Source organism: Aquarana catesbeiana, linkage group LG05 (assembly GCF_042186555.1).
Source record: "Aquarana catesbeiana isolate 2022-GZ linkage group LG05, ASM4218655v1, whole genome shotgun sequence".
NCBI classification, from domain to species: Eukaryota; Metazoa; Chordata; class Amphibia; order Anura; family Ranidae; genus Aquarana; species Aquarana catesbeiana.
The window spans coordinates 40,363,812-40,383,351 of NC_133328.1; the positions used below are offsets into that span (position 1 = coordinate 40,363,812).

General features: G+C 43.7%; 2 protein-coding genes across 4 annotated transcripts in view; both read left to right on the forward strand.

The window, feature by feature from the left end:
- Positions 1-3,289: 3,289 nt before the first annotated feature.
- Positions 3,290-11,516, forward strand: MTERF1 (mitochondrial transcription termination factor 1). 2 transcript variants are annotated; one of them, XM_073629648.1, is made up of 2 exons: positions 3,290-3,403; positions 8,395-11,516. In XM_073629648.1, the coding sequence occupies exon 2, from the start codon at positions 8,415-8,417 to the stop codon at positions 9,513-9,515; it is 1,101 nt and encodes a 366-aa protein (XP_073485749.1). In that variant the 5' UTR covers positions 3,290-3,403; positions 8,395-8,414; the 3' UTR covers positions 9,516-11,516. The 2 variants fall into 2 exon arrangements, with proteins under 2 accessions (XP_073485749.1, XP_073485750.1); XM_073629649.1 differs by having other exon boundaries at positions 3,318-3,447.
- LOC141144200 (transcription termination factor 1a, mitochondrial-like) overlaps positions 3,296-19,540 on the forward strand; it is a 29,403-nt gene continuing 13,158 nt past the window's right edge. The window contains exon 1 of one of the 2 annotated variants that reach the window (XM_073629645.1): positions 3,296-3,370. The gene's annotated coding sequence lies outside the window, so the exon portion shown is untranslated. Of the gene's footprint in view, positions 3,371-17,970; positions 18,046-19,540 lie in introns of those variants that run through there. The other variant, XM_073629646.1, reaches the window with a different exon arrangement.

Below are 19,540 nucleotides of genomic sequence, written 5' to 3' on the forward strand. Positions count from 1 at the left end.
CTTCTGAAACACGTTAGCTCTTTTTAACGCACCATTATGTAGCAATAAAGATTTTCATATGGATTTTGGAGTTGCCGGTGTTCTGACGAGAACTGTCCTCCTATCGGATAGTGTCCGCCCCGTACTGCGCAGGCGCAGCGCTTGCGCAGTACGGAGCAGAAGGAGATGCCGAAAGTGTCCGAAGTTGATCAGCTGACCATCAGCTGTACACGGCGCATGGGCACTTCTTAGCGATGGCTTTGTAAGAGGGCCGCTCGCCACGCTTCGGGCACGGCCTCGCTGCGCTCGGCATCTATTTATTCTAACTCTATGTCCACTTGGATAGTAGGGAATGAACCTGGACATAGGGTGAGAATAAAAGCGCAGGCGCCGTGTACAGCTGATGATCAGCTGTTAAACTTCGGAGACTTTTGTCGTCTCGTTTGTCCTCCGTACTGCGCCTGCGCAGTACAGGGCGGACACCATCCGACGGGGGATAGTATTCGACAGAACACCGGCTCTACCTTTTACTGCCCCCCCAACCTGTAGTGCGGGGGTAGGCGACCTCGGCCCTCCAGCTGTTATTGTCGGGGTCTTGCAATGTCTCATGGGACTTGTAGTTTCACCAAAGCTGGAGGGCCGAGGTTGCCTACCCCTGCTGTAGTGTGAACAAGGCCTTATACATTACTGCTTTTAAAAATAGCATTTTCACTTTAAAGTGGATATTAAACACAAAAGCGAACATTTATTATATTGCAGCTTACCAATTCTTAGATGCAATGACTGCATTAGCTTTCTCTTTCGAGTTTCTGTCTTCCATTTTCTTCTGGTAATCTAGCCAGTAAGTCTGCTGTTTTTTCAGAAGCACAAGCTCTCCAGCAAAATGTATCAGTTTACAGGGATGAAACAAACCATTTAACACCGGCAGGGGTGCTTACAACGATCAGCTTTTATTTATTGATGTAAACATCTTTATCCCAATAGGAAAAAAAAAAACTGTTGGCTGTAACTGATTTATAAAGTGTGAGCTGGAGTTTGGCATCAATTTGTTAGTGTATTTAAATCTGCTAGTCCATCTAAAACTCACCTCCCCCCCTAGACTGACAATGCTGCTGCCTGCTGTGCCCCCTGTGCTCTTTCATCCAGAGTGGAGGGGGGGGGGCGCTCTAATACAGGAGGACTGGCCAGATTTGAAGCCTCTCCAGCACGATCCTGTCCGCAGACTTTCACCGTGATATTTGCCAGTGAACTTGGAAATATTGCCGGGACGTTGGGGCGAGGGGGGATTGGGGGGGGCGCATGATTTCTAATATTACATGCATGGCGCTCATCATATCATTATAGCAGGCAGATCCTCAAAATGTTTTCAGTAATTCATGTTATATCTTGTTACTGGTAGAAAAGAAGCCGGTTATGCTGCACATACACTATACGAAAAATCGGCCGAACCCATTTTCGAAAAACGAACATTCGGCCGTGAGCGCAAACGATAGTGCCATCATGTAATGACCGATAAATCGTTCAGTGAACATAAATGAATGCGTTTTTTTGTTTGTTTTTTTACATATACCTAGTGCAGACAGTTCGGACAGGAAACACAATAACCTTTCAATTTATCGTTCGTTCGGCAGAACATTTCCAAACTTGTCCTTCGTTCTTTCGGGTCAAAAACGTCTTAACGATTATCGATTTTGTGCCCATTAACCGCTTGCCGACCGCCGCATGTACATATACGTCGACACAATGGCACGGACAGGCAAATGGGCAGGTACGTCCCTTTAAATTTGCCGCTGTGCCATCGCGTGCGCGCCCACCGCGAGCTCCGTGAGTGTGATCGCGGGTCCCACGGACTCGATGTCCGCAGGGATACCCGCGATCGTCTCACGGAGAGGAAGAACGAGGAAATGCCGATGTAAACAAGCATTTCCCCATTCTGCCTAGTGACAGTGTCACTGATCAAAGCTCCCTGTAATCAGGAGCGGTGATCAGTGTCGTGTCACACATAGCCCCTCCCCCCTACAGTTAGAATCACTCCCTAGGACACACTTAACCCCTACAGCGCCCCCTAGTGTTAACCCCTTCACTGCCAGTCACATTTACACAGTAATCAATGCATTTTTAATCACACTGATCGCTGTATAAATGTGAATGGTCCCAAAATAGCGCCAAAAGTGTCCAATCTGTCCGCCATAATATCGCAGTCACGATAAAAATCACAGATGGCCGCCATTACTAGTAAAAAAAAAAATGTATTAATAAAACAGCAAAAAACTATCCCCTATTTTGTAGACGCTATAACTTTTGCGCAAACCAATCAATAAACGCTTATTGCGTTTTTTTTTTTTACCAAAAATATGTAGAAGAATACGTATCGGCCTAAACTGAGGAAAAAAAATATGTTTTTTTATATATTTTTGGGGATATTTATTATAGCAAAAAAAGTAAAAAAGAATGCGTTTTCTTCACAATTATAGCAAAAAAAGTAAAAAAGAATGCGTTTCTTCACAATTTTTTGTTTATAGCGCAAAACATAAAAACCGCAGAGGTGATCAAATACCACCAAAAGAAAGCTCTAATTGTGGGGAAAAAAGGACGTCAATTTTGTTTGGGAGCCATGTCGTGTGACCGCGCAATTGTCAGTTAAAACGATGCAGTGCCGAATCGTAAAGAGTGCTCTGGCCTTTGGCCAGCGAAATGGTCTGGGGCTGAAGTGGTTAACTGGCCAAAAAAACGAACAAACTGTCTAAATGACCGAATTTTTGGACGATTTTTCGTATAGTGTATGGCCAGCATAAGAATCTGCAATGAACTGCGCTAAAATCTTGCTTTTAATTGATAAGCAACTATTTTTATTTTTTTACTATTATTATTTTTTTTATTAGTTTATTTATTTATTTTTTTGTAATTCCTTTATTTGTATAAAGATTCATGGATAATACAGACATTAGCGAGATACATCTGAGTACATCATCAAAAGAATCTCCAACATAAAGAACGGCTAACAGAGATCGTGACTAGGACGATGTAATAAAACAATCAAATACTGCGACTTTTATATATTTTTATTTTTTATGTCTTTGATGTCTTCATCCAGGAAAAGCACTTGCAACCCGAATCTCCATTGTGACTGCTGAGCAGCATAACCACAAATGATATGGCAGTTCTAATGATATGATTGGGAGCTTACAATATACGAAGCTTGCTTTGTGTGTGAGCCATTAACATGCCGCACATGCTCTGTTCATTCTAGGCAGGCAGCGTGGTCATTGACATGGTAAGGTTTAGTAGCCAATCACAATGCACATCTTAGCAGCCAATCGTGTTAGCCTTGTTACAATGTAACCAGGAAGAGCTGAGCACATGGGAGAGACGCAGGAGAGCGATGATCAGGGTGAGAGCTCAGTGATTGGTGGATGCTGGAGAGGTAAACCGCCTGGCAGTGACTTCTACCACTTGGGGATTATTATGGTAATCTCACGTTATCCATATTAATTACACAGGTTCTGTGGCTGATTAAGGTGGTAATTAAACTCACTTGGTGCCTTATCTGCATTAAATTAGCCCCGGAACCTGTAATTCATATGTGTTTGAGTTTAAAGGTATGAGGTGGAGACCCGCCGCAGCGGAGGGGGGGGGCTGACTCGGACCACCAAGCTTCTCCTATAATCAATATATCAATTTTGAGCCCCTTCAAGACCAGAGCACTTTTTGCGATTCGGCACTGCGCCGCTTTAACTCACAATTGCGCGGTCGTGTGACCTTGCACCCAAACAAAATTGACGTCCTTTTTTTCCCCCACAAATAGAGCTTTCTTTTGGTGGTATTTGATCACCTCTGCGGTTTTTATTTTTTGCGCTATAAACAAAAAAAAAAATTGACAATTTTGAAAAAAACGCATTTTTTTTTTACTGTTTGCTATAATAAATATCCCCCAAAAATATATATAAAAATTTTTTTTTTCCTCAGTTTAGGCCGATATGTATTCTTCTACATATTTTTGGTAAAAAAAAAATCGCAATAAATGTATATTGATTGGTTTGCGCAAAAGTTATAGCGTCTATAAAATAAGGCATAGTTTTATGGCATTTTTTTTTTTTTTATTAGTAATGGCAGCGATCTGCGATTTTTATCGGGACTGCAACATTATGGCGGACACGGCAGACAATTTTGACACATTTTTTGGGACCATTAGCATTTTTACAGCGATCAGTGCTATAAAAAGGCATTGATTACTGTAAAAATGTCACTGACAGTGAAGGGGTTAACCACTAGGGGGCAATCAAGGGGTTAATGTGTTCTAACTGAAGGGGGGAGGGGACTGTGTAGGGAAAGAGAGAGATCGCTGTTCATACTCTGTATGAACAGACGATCTGTCGCTTCTCCCCTCAGAGAACCGGAAACTGTGTTTACACACACAGATCCCGGCTCTCCGTGTGCCCCGAGCGATCGCGGGACTCGCATCGGCTCCGTGGGCGACCAGGGGGCGCGCGCCCCCTAGTGGCCACAGGGCGAAGCGACGTTGCATAACGTTGTTTGACCCAGCCATGCCATTCTGCTGCAGTACAACTGCGGCGGATGGTTGGCAAGCGGTTAACCACTTAAGGGCCGAGCCTCTTTTTGAGATTTGTTGTTTAAAAACAGTTTTGTTTTTTTTTGCTAGAAAATTACTTAGAACCCCCAAACATTGTACTTTTTTTTTTTTCTAACACCCTAGAGAATAAAATGGCGGTCGTTGCAATACTTTCTCTCACACTGTATTTGCACAGCGGTCTTACAAGCGCACTTTTTTTGGAAAAAATACACATTTTTTAATAAAAAAAATAAGACAACAGTAAAGTTAGCCCAATTTTTTTTTATATTGTGAAAGATAATGTTATGCCGAGTAAATTGATACCCAACATTGACCCTCCCTTCTAGATTGTAAGCTCTAACGAGCAGGGCCCTCTGATTCCTCCTGTATTGATTTGTATTGTAAGTGTACTGTCTGTCCCCATGTTGTAAAGCGATGCGTAAACTGTTGGCGCTATATAAATCTTGTTTAATAATAATAATAACATGTCACGCTTCAAAATTGCGCCCGCTTGTGGAATGGCGACAAACTTTTACCCTTAAAAATCTCCATGTTTAACAAATCCTACAGGTTGCATGTTTTGAGTTACAAAGGAGGTCTAGGGCTAGAAGTATTGCTCTCGCTCTGCCGATTGCGGCGATACCTCACATGTGTGGTTTGAACACCGTTTTCATATGCGGGCGCTACTCACGTTTGCGTCTGCTCTGCACGCGAGCTCGGCGGGATGGGGAGCTTTTAAAAAAAAAAATGTTTTTTTTTTTTTTTTCTTATTTATTTTAACTTCTATTTTTTTATTTTTACACTGTTCTTTTTAAAAAAAAAAAAAATTGTGTCACTTTTATTCCTAATACAAGGAATGTAAACATCCCTTGTAACAGAAAAAAGCATGACAGGACCTCTTAAATATGAGATCTGGGGGTCAAAAAGACCTCAGATCTCATATTTACACTAAAATGCAATAAAAAAAAAATTGTAATCTAAAAAAAAAAAAAAAAAAAAAGCCCCTTTAAGAGCTATGGGCGGAAGTGACGTTTTGACGTCGCTTCCGCAAATGTATGGAGACGGGTGAGGGCCATCTTCCCCTCACTTGTCTCCATACCACAGAGGAGAAAAGACCCGATTGCCTCCGCCACTGCCGGCGGCTTCGGTAAGTGACGGAGGGCCCCGGAGCCGATAAAAGTGATCACTTCAATAATATACATTTAGACCACTATTACCGGAAACCGGACCGCCGGCCGAACAAGAGGATACTGGGGTTATCGCAGCTAGCCATAACAACGGTATTCCTCTTTAAAGTTAGGACGTATATCGGCGGTCCGGAAGTGGTTAAAAAAGTCCCACGCTCTTTCTAGGTGGAGCTCTGCATTACCCACTTTTTGGTTAGGATCTGCACACAATTCCCCCCAGATGTATGGAACACCCGGACTACATGTCCTGTGATACCTGTACACAAGTCTTCTAAGACCCCATACACACTATAACATTTTCCACAGATCTTTGTCTTCAGATTTGCCAAAACCATATAATATGAGATCAAACCTTAAGAGTTTCAGTTTGTAGGCACAGGTACCCGATCGCTCCTTTGCACTTCAAAGTATTCAGATCGCCATTTTCAGTGATTCTGAATACTGTATATTTTTTTAAAACTGGCGCCATTGGCAGCCGAGTAAACGGAAAGTGACGTCATGACGTCACTTCCGTGTTTACTATTAGGAGGCTGGAACGAAGCCGCGCACGGCTTCGTTCCAGACTGTCACTAGCTGCCGGAGGCGGCGGATTGGTCATCGGGCCTCCCGATGGAACGGGAGGCCCGGTAAGAGCGGCGGGAGGGGGGGCGTCCCCTCCCGCTCCTCCGGTTTAACAGCCGAGCAGCTTTTAGCCACATCGGTTGTTATATCAGGAAAGCCGATCGCCGGCTCTAAAAAACAGTACCGGGATGATGCCTGCAGCTGTGGGCATCATCCCGGTATAACCCCCGAAAGCCGGGTACGCACATCTGCGTATGCTCGTCGGGAAGGGGATAATAATAATAATAATAATATAATTAAGGCCCCTTTCTCATCGGGCACCAGGAATGTGATTGCTTAGCGGGGGATCTGTCTGCTGATCCCCACTGAGTAGGCGGGTGGCTGGTCTGTGTCCGCTCCGCTTATGCACAGCCTGCTCTCCTCCATGGACGGTTGGATGTAAAAGGACAGCCTGTTCTTTTACAACTGACTGCTATCCAGTGTTAATTTCGTCGACTAAAACGTTTTAGTCGACTAAATGAACATTTTAGTCGACTAAAATACGACTAAAACTAAAACAATTGAGATGACTAAAATACTACTAAAGACTAATGCCCTGTACACACGATCGGACATTGATCGGACATTCCGACAACAAAATCCATGGATTTTTTCCGACGGATGTTGGCTCAAACTTGTCTTGCATACACACGGTCACACAAAGTTGTCGGAAAATCCGATTGTTCTGAACGCAGTGACGTAAAACACGTACGTCGGGACTATAAACGGGGCAGTAGCCAATAGCTTTCGTCTCTAAATTTATTCTGAGCATGCGTGGCACTTTGTGCGTCGGATTTGTGTACACACGATTGGAATTTCCGACAACGGATTTTGTTGTCGGAAAATTTTATAGCAAGCTCTCAAACTTCGTGTGTCGGAAATTCCGATGGAAAATGTGTGATGGAGCCTACACACGGTCGGAATTTCTGACAAGGCCCTATCACACATTTTCCGTCAGAAAATCCGACCGTGTGTACGGGGCATAAGACTAAAACTAAATTGAAATTTGACTTCAAAATTAACACTGGTCTGTAGTGCATGTTCATACCTCAATACTATAAATAATAGCATATTAGATTTTTCACTCCAGCAGTATATAATGAGTTTGGAAATTGTAGAGAAATGTTAACTAATGCATTACAATTTAACTACACCCATTCAATGTTAGATGACTAATATTAATCGACTAAAATGTACTGGAGATTTAGTCAACTAAATACGACTAAAACTAAAACAACTGCAGAAGACTAAAATGGGACTAAAACTAAAATGCCATTTTAGTCCTAAGACTAATGCCCCGTACACACGGTCGGACTTTATTCGGACATTACGACAACAAATTCCTAGGATTTTTTCCGACGGATGTTGGCTCAAACTTGTCTTGCATACACACGGTCACACAAAGTTGTCAGAAAATCCGATCATTCTGAACGCGGTGACGTAAAACATGTACGTCGGGACTATAAACGGGGCAGTGGCCAATAGCTTTCATCTCTTTATTTATTCTGAGCATGCGTGGCACTTTGTCCGTCGGATCTGTGTACACACTATCGGAATTTCCGACAACGGATTTTGTTGTCGGAAAATTTTATAGCCTGCTCTCAAATTTTGTGTGTCGGAAAATCCGATGGAAAATGTGTGATGGAGCCTACACACGGTCAGAATTTCCAACAACAAGGTCCTATCACACATTTTCCATCGGAAAATCCGACCGTGTGGACGGGGAATAAGACTAAAACTAAATCGATATTTTCTGCCAAAATTAACACTGCTGCTATCCGATTCGCTAGACAGGAGAGGTACGGATCCCCATCCATCTGTTTTTAGCAGATCGGATTGGATGTAGGCAGGTATAAACAAACAAATGTCCGTTTGCACTCGCAGCTCCATAGAGGAGAAAGGAGAGTACAATCGGGACCACCTGAAAAACTGACAGGCGGACCCGATCAAACCACTAGTGTGAAAGGAGCCTAATTACAAGCATTTAAATAGCACCATCAATTTACACAGCGGTTTACATGCTGTAAGTCACTTCTGTATTATTATTTTTATCTGCAGGTCCAGGTGTATCCTGAATTATGGCTCTGAAAATGCTAATTAGCACAAGCAGCAACTGTGTGAGCCACCTTAGAGGTTACAGAAAGTTACAAATTCCCACATTTGAACTCAGGAATATATTATGGCGACCCCTCCTTACACAACTGACCCCTGTCCGCGAAGCAAAAACAGAAGGTGAAAATGTGGGCGCATCAAAGGCGAGTAAATACCAAGCCTCCGTCAGAAAGGACACCCATGAGGACTGGCTTAGAGATTTTCTTCTGCAAAAAGGTGCCAACACAAAAACCATTGACAGTATCATCTCCAGATACCCCCGAGCGGTCACTCGTACATCAGAAAATGTGCAGGCCAGGTGGGAAATCTGGAAAAGTGTCTTGCAGACAGACCTTCAGGTTCTACAAACTCTTGAGCGCTCCCCTGAATCTTTTTTCCGCTCGAGCAACCTTGAAAATTTGCAGGACAATGTCTCCTTTGTCAGTTCACTGGGCCTTTCTTCAAAGATTGTAACTCAGTTGATGGCCAGGGCCCCTCGGACGTTCTCAAATCGGGCAGCGCTCAATCGTGACATGGTGGAGTTTTTACAAAATGTATGCACTTGCTTGGGAGGTGATAATCCTGAGGAGTTTGCAAGAAAGATCATATCAAAGAATGTGTATCTTTTAACCAGAAGTACCAAACGGATTAAAGTAAATGTCGAGATGTTCCAAACCATGTTGAAGATACCAAATGCAGAGATGCTGGATTGGATCCAAGGTAATGGCTCTGGTATTCTGGATCTGGGGAACGCCTATATCAAGAAGAACTTTGACAATATTCAGAAAAAATTTCAGTGTCTGGGTTGTTCAGAAGATGAGATTACTAAGTCTATATTCACTTTTCCTCGAATACTTTACCTGTCTCCTGTAACTTTAAACACCAAAGTTGATCTGCTTATGAAGTATGGTATTAAGGTGGACCAAATCTTGGAGATGCCAAGGGTGCTTGATGTGAGCTCTGCGAGTATACAAAGTAAGATTAAAGAACTGATGCAGCATGGCTATGATTTTCAGGTTTCTGGAATCGGAGTGTTGACTTTGAGCAGTAACAGGTTCAAGCTGAAAGTCGAAAAACTCATGAATTAAAAAAAACAAAACAAACGGGACTGTTTTTTCTTATGGCGTATATCACCAGCCACAGATCGGTGACAGACCTATTCATTAAGGGGCCTACATGCAGAAATGTTTGAGTGTCAGTTATTACTATCATAATGGCATGTAACATATGCATCAAAGCTCATCGAAATGTGAGATAAAATAATGATCTTTGAGGCAGAACTAATTTCATGCAAAAATTCCAACCCAAAATAAAATTTGTGTTTTGTGAATCGAGCATTTTGAGGTATATTATCGTGATGTTAAATAGCAAATGGAGTCAGTCACTTCTTAGTGAATTGACCCTACCACATTGTGGTATTTGGTATTGTGGTAGTGACCATACCACATTGCACTACAGCAGCACATACGGTATCATGCCATTATAGCAAATTATGTAAATTGCACTGTAAATAGCAAATTACATCAACCAGCAACTGTACATTATATCACCCTGCAAGAACATGGACTGTCATATACAATATAACTTGTTCACCCAGCAAAACTGCATTATTCTCCAGAAGCAATTTATATTAAAGCAGAACTTTACCCATAACAATTTGTTAAAAAATAATGTTCTTTAGAAAGGAACATACATTCCACTTTTACACGGCTTTCACACCGAGCCGCCCATAGCGGCGGCGGTAAAACGCAGCTATTTTTAGCGGCGTTTTACCGTCAGATTTGCGCATTGGCGCATTCCGGGAGCTAACGGGGCGCTTTTACCCCCAGCTAGCAGCCGAGAAAGGGTTAAAACCACCCGCAACGCAGCGCAATAGCTGCATTTTTCCGCCGATATCGCAGCGCTGCCCCATTGATTTCAATGGGGCGGAGCGATAAACACACCGCTCCAAAGAAGCTGCTGGCAGGACTTTGCCTGACGTCCTGCCAGCGCACCGCTCCAGTGTGAAAGCCCTCGGTCTTTCACACTGGAGACAATGGAGCAGCTGTTTGAGGGCGGATTGCAGGCGCTATTTTTAACCCTATTTTTAACCCTATATTTGCGCCTGCAAAACGCCCTCGGTGTGAAAGGGGTCTAATAATTAGGTTACCAAAATGAGTGTGTGCTGAAAATTGCCTCCAGCATTGCTCCTGTTTTTTCATGCCGGAGGTGCCATTTTACTGAAGCCCAAAGCCCCTGAACAGCAGTTAATCATCATAAAGCAGAACTAAACTTATTGATTTAATAGTTATAAAAAAAAAAGTTACATTCCTGGAATGCCAGGATTGCTAACTGTCACATTTGTTTGTGTCCTCAACCAAACTGTCAGGCCTTCAAATGGCTGGTGTCATAACTGACCACACGTGCAGCCCCATGGCAGTTACAGATAAAGCAGAAACAGCTTCCTTTGCTGTAAGCAAGGGTAGGCAACCTCCAGCTGTTGTGTAACTACATTTCCCATGAGGCATTTACAATGCTGGCTGTTGCAATTACTCCCAGAGGCATGATGGGACATGATGGGACTTGTAGTTCTGCAACAGCTGGAGGGCCCCAGGTTGCCTACCCCCTGCTGTAAAGGATAGGAGGGTTTACTTCTGCTTTAACCACTTACGGACCGTCCGCCGACGTTATACAGCGGCTGTTTGAAGGAGGATATCGTTGTTATGGCTGCAGCTAGCTGGCATAACCCCGGTATCCCCATCTTCAGCGGGCGGTCCGCTACAAGATAAAGTGGTCTCTGCAGCGGATTAGCCGCAAGATCACTTTTATCGGTGGCGGGAGAGGGCCACCCCCTCCCGGCGCAATCTGGTGCCCTCTGCCACTTACCGGAGCCGTCGGCTGCAGCGGAGGCGATCGCGTCCTTTCGGTAGCTGGGTATTGCATTTTAGTCTAAATATGAGATCTGAGGTCTTTTTGACCCCAGATCTCATATTTAAGAGGTCCTGTCATGCTTTTTTCTATTACAAGGGATGTTTACATATAGGAATAAAAGTGACAATTTAAAAAAAAAAAAAACAGTGTAAAAATAAAAAAATAAAAGGTAAAAAAAATTTAATTTTTAAATGCGCCCCGTCCCGATGAGCTCGCGTGCAGAAGCAAACACACACGTGAGTAGCGCCCACATATGAAAACGATGTTCAAACCACACATGTGATGTATCACCACGATCGGTAGAGCGAGAGCAATAATTCTATCCCTAGACCTCCTCTGTAACCTAAAACATGCAGCCTGTAGAATGTTTTAAATGTCGCCTATGGAGATTTTTAAGGGTAAAAGTTTGCCGCCATTCCACGAGCAGGCGCAATTTTGAAGTGTGACATGTATCAATTTACTCGGCATAACATTATCTTTCACAATATAGAAAAAAATTGGGCTAACTTTACTGTTGTCTCATTTTTTAATTCAAAAAAAGTGTATTTTTTCCAAAAAAAGTGCGATTGTAAGACCGCTGCATAAATACGGTGTAACAGAAAGTATTGCAATGACCGCCATTTTATTCTCTAGGGTGTTAGGAAAAAAATGTATAATGTTTGGGGTTTCTAAGTAATTTTCTAGCAAAAAAAAAAACTGTTTTTAACTTGTAAACAGCAAATCTCAGAAAGAGGCTCAGTCCTTAATTGGTTAAGGCTGTAAGCAGAAAACTCGTCAGTGCCTAAAAATGTAGAGCAACTGAGAATGTGCAGAGCAGAGTGAGACAGTGTATTACCATCCCTTTTAATGTGAGACCCAATATGTTCAGCTACCACCATTCCCTCTAATGTATGGCCTCCTATGTTCAGCCACCACCATCCCTTCTAATATGAGACCCCTCATTTTCAGCCACCACTATCCCTTTTAATGTGAGGCCCTTACCTTATGTTCATCCTACGCCATCCCCTATATTGTGAGCCCCACTTATGTTTAGCTACCACCATTCCCCCTACCAGCTACCACCATCATACGGCATCCTATGTTCAGCCACCACCATCCCTTCTAATGTGAGCCCCCTCATATTTATCCACCGCCATCCCCTCTAATGTGAGCCCTCCTCATGTTCAGCCACCACCATGTCAAAAAAACAAAAAACAAAAATTCCCAGTTCATTTACCAGCCAGCCTGCAACAAACCACATTAACCTTATCTAACAGTTCACGTTAAAACCAGGCGGTTTCATTTGTACACATTTGCAAATACATGCGTAATCTGCAGCAGCCACGTCACGGCACCCCAGTGTACTGCAATCCTAACTCTATGATTCTGAGAGTCTCCTGCGTTGGAGCACATATATAATAATGTTCCACCATCCCTTCTTATGTGAGGCCTCTTATGGTCTGCCACCACCATCCTCTCTAATGTGAGCCCCCCTCGAGTTTAGTTACCATAATCCCTTCTAATGTGAGCCCCCCTCGTGTTCAGCCATCACTATCTCTTCTAATGGGAGGCCCTTATGTTCAGCCACCACCATCCCCTCTAATAGGAGGCCCCATCACTATCCCTTTTATTGTGGGGTCCCTCATGTTTAGCTGCCACTGACCCCTCTAATATGAGGCCCTTCAACCACCACTGCTCCCTCTAATATGAGGCCTTTCATATTCAGCCACCACAATCCCTTTTAATATAAGGCTCCTCATTTCCAGCCACCATCAACCTCTGTATGTGAAACTCCTGTTAAATGCAACCTGCAAATTTATCCCCCCCCCACCACTGGCTTTTGGCATAAAATCCCATTAAATTGAAGCATTTATACTGCCCACCAATGTAACAGATGCAATGGGAGCATACACGGCAGGTGTCGGCAGGGGCCAGCACAGAGGCAGGTGGAGACAAAGAGGTGCAGGGACTAGGAAAAAATAGATGGGTGACAGTCAGGGTAGAGGGAGAAGTGCCAGGGAGGCTGATCCAGGGCTGGAGTATCCCAATAAGTACGCTCCGTTGAGTGACATTGGTGAAACCAGTCAGGGACCAGCACTGCTGGAGCTGAGGGACTCTCCTAGCTGCCGGGGGAAGAACTCCTCCAGTGAGAGTGGGGGGAAGCGAAGGGAAAGGAAAGACAGATTCTGGTGGTAGGAGACTCAATTCTTAGAAGGACAGAGAGGGCAATCTGTAACAAAGACCTGAAGTGCCGAACTGTATATTGTCTACTGGGCGCTCAGGTTCGGCACATCACAAATCTGGTGGACAGATGACTGGGAGGGGCTGGGCAAGACCCGGCTGTCATGGTGCACGTTGGCACCAATGACAAAGTCAGAGGCAGATGGAGTGTCCTAAAGAACGATTTTAGGGACTTGGGAGCTAAATTGAGGAAAAGGACCTCCAAGGTAGTATTCTCAGGAATACTACTGGTACATCGAGCCACACAAGAAAGGCAGAGGAAGATTAGGGAAGTAAACAAGTGGCTGAAGAGCTGGTGTAGTAAGGAGGGATTTGGGTTCCTGGAGGACTGGGCTGACTTCTCAGTCGATCACCAGTACTGTAGAAGGGACAGACTGCACCTAAATGAGGAGGGTGCAGATCAGCTGGCAGTAAAGATGGACAAAAAGTTAGAGGGGTTTTTAAACTAGGCGACAGGGGGGGGGGGCCCAGAGGTAGAGATATTCAGCGTGGAATATATTCCAGAGGGTAGTATTGGGGGCATTAGTGGTAGGTTGACTAAAGCACATAAACCCAAGTTAAGTAGAGTAACAAGTCCTAGTTGCAATCTCAGAACACCCAATAAGAAGATAGTATGCGACCAGTCTAAACTACTTGGTATGTTCACCAATGTCAGAAGCCTGGTGGACAAGATGAGTGAACTAGAGATACTGTTGTACGAGGAGGTTTTGGATTTTGTGGGAATTTCAGAAACCTGGTTCAACAGCTCTCATGATTGGCTGGCAACCATTCAAGGGTATACCCTTTATCGCAGGGATAGAGAGGGTAAAAAAGGGGGAGGGGTATGCCTATATATCAAGAGTGAATGTGAGAGATTACATCATTAAGGGGGCTAGGGAGGAGGTGGAATCCTTATGGGTAGAGCTCCAAAGGGATGAAGCTAAGGGGAAAATATTACTGGGAGTATGCTATAGGCCCCCTAATCTGAATGAGGAGGGGGAGACGGATCTCCTATCACAAGTTGGATTAGCAACAAGGATGGGTAGTGTTATCGTAATGGGGGATTTTAATTATCCAGACATAGACTGGGCAGAGGGAACCATGCATTCATCGAAGGCTCGCCAGTTTCTAAATGTCTTGCAGGACAATTTAATGGTTCAAATGGTAGACGCACCAGCCAGAAATAAAGCATTACTGGATCTACTGATTACCAACAATACAGACCTGATCACAGATGTGGAAATATGGGGCAATTCAGGAAACTGCGATCACAGGTCAATTGGCTTCAGTATAAATCACACAAATAGGAAACATAAGGGGAATACAAAGACAAATTTCAAAAGAGCCAACTTCCCTAAACTACGACTTGTTAGAAGGCATGAATTGGGATAAAATCTTAGGAACAAAGAACACGGAGGAGAGATGGGTTTGCTTTAAGAGCATATTAAATAAGGGCATTAGCCAATGCATCCCATTGGGTAATAAATTTAAAAGAACGAACAAGTCCTGGATGGCTTAACTCCAATGTAAAAATGCATAAAACAGCAAAGGAGAAGGCCTTCCAAAAATATAAGGTTGAGGGATCATTATCAACATTCAGACGTTATAAAGAATGCAACAAGAAATGTAAGGGTGCAATTAGGGCGGCTAAGATAGAACACGAAAGACATATAGCGGAGGAGAGCAAAAAAAATCAAAAGAAATTCTTTAAGTATGTAAACAGTAAAAAAGGGAGGACAGACCATATTGGCCCCATAAAGAATGAGGAAGGAGAGGAAGGATGGGGAGATGGGGAAGGTATTGAATTTATTCTTCTCCTCAGTCTTCACAAGGGAATCGGGGGGCTTCAGTAACCAAAACTGCAGTGTTTATCCTTATGACACATCAGAGGAAGCACCTCCGTGGTTAACAGAGGACAGAATTAAAATTAGACTTGGGAAACTTAACATTAATAAATCACCGGGACCAGATGGCTTGCATCCGAGGGTACTTAGGGAACTCAGTCAAGTAATTGCCAGACCATTGTTCCTAATTTTTACTGACAGTCTACTCACTGGAATCGTACCAGCTGATTGGAGAAAAGCCAATGGAGCACCAATATTTAAAAAGGGCCCAAAATACATCCCTGGGAATTACAGACCAGTTAGCCTAACATCAAGAGTATGCAAGCTCTTGGAGAGGATGATAAGGGACTATATACAAGATTTTAGTAATGAGAACGGTATCATTAGCAGTAATCAGCATGGATTCATGAAGTGTTCGCAACTCCACGTGCCCAATCCCACCAGGAAGCCGACACTGCACAGCACTATTTACAGGCAGTGAGACATTTCCCGGTCCGCAGCTGCACAGATCGGGAAGCGTCTCACTGCCTGTGATTAGCACTGTGCCGTGTCGGCTTCCTGGCGGGATTGGGCACGTGGGGTTGTGAACACGCCTGAGCCTAGCAGGAACACAGGATCAATGTCTTCTCTACTGACAGATTGCTGTTCTGCCTGTGTACTAAATAATCGGCGGGTGGCTGCCAGACATCGAATTTGCGTTAACTGTCGCTGGTCTCCCGCTGTATGTGATCACAGTGGGAGGGCGCGCCCCAGAGACACGGAGGTGTCAGATCATGTGATCTGGCGCAGAGCACCCGCCCTGCTGCAGTAAATGTACGGTTGTGAAGCGGTTAAACCCACAAGTGCATTTTTTTTTTCCACTACTATTCCTTTATATTGGCTTTTGAAATTTACAAATGCGGCAATTTAGAAATTGGATGAAAGGTTTAGCACTGGGAAACATTTTTTGAAAGATAAAAAGTGCATTTTATATACTATATAGATCAGACCAAAATGAGGGACAAATGAGGAGGAAAGAGGGACTTTGTTCCAAATCAAGGACAGTTGGGAGCTATGTGCTTTAGTGCACCCTGTTTGAACGGGGCTATACAAACATTACACTAGGGCTGGGGCTTCTGTATGCTCTTCATCATGCCACTCATGCCACTAGAGTTGCCACATCATCCCTTTAACCACTTACGGACCGCCGAACGCCAATATACGTCCTAACTTTGAAGAGGAATATTGTTGTTATGGCAGCAGCTAGCCTCTTCTTTGGCCGGCGGTCCGCTTTCCGATAAGAGTGGTCTCTGCAGTGGATTCGCAGAGAGATCACTTTTATCGGCGGCGGGAGAGGGCTTCCCCAACCGCTGCACTCCGGTGCCCTCTGCCACTTACCGGATCCGTCGGCAGTGGCGATCGGATGTTTCCCCTTGCTGGGTATGGAGACCCCCACCCCACCTGTCTCCATAACATTGCAGGGCGGAAGCGACGTCAAAACGTCACTTCCACCCATAGCTCTTAAAGGGCCGTTTTTTATTTTTAATTATTATTATTTTTATTGCATTTTAGTGTAAATTTGAGATCTGAGGTCGTTTTGACCCCAGATCTCATATTTAAGAGGTCCTGTCATGCTTTTTTTCTAGTACAAGAAATGTTTACATTCCTTGCAATAGGAATAAAAGTGACACATTTTTTTTTTTTTTTAAAGAACAGTGTAAAAATAAAAAAATAAAAGGTATAATAAATAAGAAAAAAAAAAGTTTTAAACGAACCCCGTCCCGCCGACCTCGCGTGCAGAAGCGAACGCATATGTGAGTAGCGCCCGCATATGAAAACTGTGTTCAAACCACACATGTGAGGTATCGCCACGATCGGTAGAGCGAGAGCAATAATTCTAGCCCTAGACCTCCTCTGTAATTCAAAACATGCAACCTGTAGAACTTTTTAAACGTCGCCTATGGAGATTTTTAAGTGTAAAAGTTTGTTGCCATTCCACGAGCGGGCACAATTTTGAAGCGTGACACGTTAAGTATCAATTGACTTGGCGTAACGTTATCTTTCACAATATAAAAAAAATTGGCCTAACTTTACTGTTGTCTTAATTTTTAATTTAAAAAAGTGTATTTTTTCCAAAAAAAGTGCGCTTGTAAGACCGCTGCGCAAATACGGTGTGACAGAAAGTATTGCAACGACCGCCATTTTATTCTCTAGGGTGGTAGAGGAAAAAAAATGTATGAAGTTTGGAGGTTCTAAGTAATTTTCTAGCAAAAAAAACTGTTTTCAACTTGGAAACAACAAATCTCAAAAAGAGGCTCGGTCCTTAAGTGGTTAATCCAGGACATATTAATTACACAGGTTCTGAGGCTGATTTAATGCAGATAAGGAACCAAGTGTGTTTATTTACCACCTTAATCAGCCACAGAACCTGTGTAATTAATGTGTGTCCTGGATTAAAGGGATGATGTGGCAATCCTACTCTAACTCAGGCTTCTGTAGAACTACAGGCCCCATCATGGGCAGCTACACACTTCCCAGCCATGGGAAAGCGAGAGCAACTAACTAAGAGCCAACCAGGGCGGCTGTGTGTGCAGCCAATAAGGAGGGTTGTGATATGAAGCAGGAAGTTCTGTGCACATGAGCAGTGGAGGAGGGGAGGCAGGGAATAGATGGCTCTGTGTACATGGTAGGTGCAGCATGTCTCTAGCTTGTGTTTGTGACCTTCTCCTGGAGACATGCAGATCCATTCCTAAAGCTTTAACACAAGGATAAGGATCTTTATTATCAGCTAGGTGACTGTCATTCTTCATTGTGTGTTTGCTTTGTAAATTAGGACTAAAGACTTCCTGCTTTACACTTGATTTTCTCTAAGGCTCCATACAAATGAATGGGGGGGGAGGGGTATAAGTGTGCAGTATAAATCCTTTATCATTTACAGCGCCTGGGAGCCCCAGCTGTGGCGGTTTTCTTTCCATGTAACTACAGCAAAATATTTATTGCTCCTGTAATCTTGTGGAGATGTCGGTGATTGTGAATGCATGTGCATCAAGAAAAATCTGTCCATGCACCTGTAATCGGGAACACTGGCGTTTGCATAGGATTACAGGCACACTGCGTATTTTCTAGTACAGTTCTGTGGACAGAAACGCGCCGTAGCTTAGGTTCCTGTGTGCTGTAAATATAGAAGTGACTTATACTGTATGGTCTTATGTCTGTATCTGTTTGTGTGCATGTAGCCTTAGGACCTTTTGTATGCGGGGCCGTATAGCTGCTTTACACCCCGTTTTAGGCTGGGTTCACACACTCTGCGAACCGCTGCGGATGTCAGTATAAAGTTAAAGCGGAGTTCCGCCTGCAAAACAAACAAAAAAAAAACTATTTTAAAAGTCAGCAGCTACAAATTCTGCAGCTGCTGACTTTTAAAATAAGGACACTTACCTGTCCAGGGCGCCCGCGATACCCGAAGCCGACCCGTCCCTCAGCTCAGGCGCTGGCACCTTCAGTAAGGGAATCAGGAAGTGAAGCCGTGCGGCTTCACAGCCTGTTTCCTACTGAGCATGCGCGAGACGCGCTGCACGTTCTGAATGGTCCCTGCTGTCTTCTCGGACCTGTGTGTCTCCCAGAAGACAGGGGGGCGGACATGGCGTAGTTTGCTGTGGATTCTGCAGCGCTCTTTTGCCGGATGTGGGAACAAATACCTGGATTAGACAGGTATCTTCTCCCCCCCCCCGGAAAGGTGCCAAATGTGACACCACTCACTCCACTCTGGCTGAAACTCCACTTTAACCACTTGAGCCCCGGACCATTATGCTGCCTAAGGACCAGAGGTCTTTTTCCAATTTGGCACTGCGTCGCTTTAACTGCTAATTGCGCGGTTATGCAATGCTGTACCCAAACGAAATTTGCGTCCTTTTCTTCCCACAAATAGAGCTTTCTTTTGATGGTATTTGATCACTTCTGCAGTTTTTATTTTTTGCGCTATAAACGGAAAAAGACCGAAAATTTTGAAAAAAAATGATATTTTCTACTTTTTGTTATAAAAAAAATCCAATAAACTCAATTTTAGTCATACATTTAGGCCAAAATGTATTCGGCCACATGTCTTTGGTAAAAAAAATGTCAATAAGCGTATATTTATTGGTTTGCGCAAAAGTTATAGCGTCTACAAACTAGGGTACATT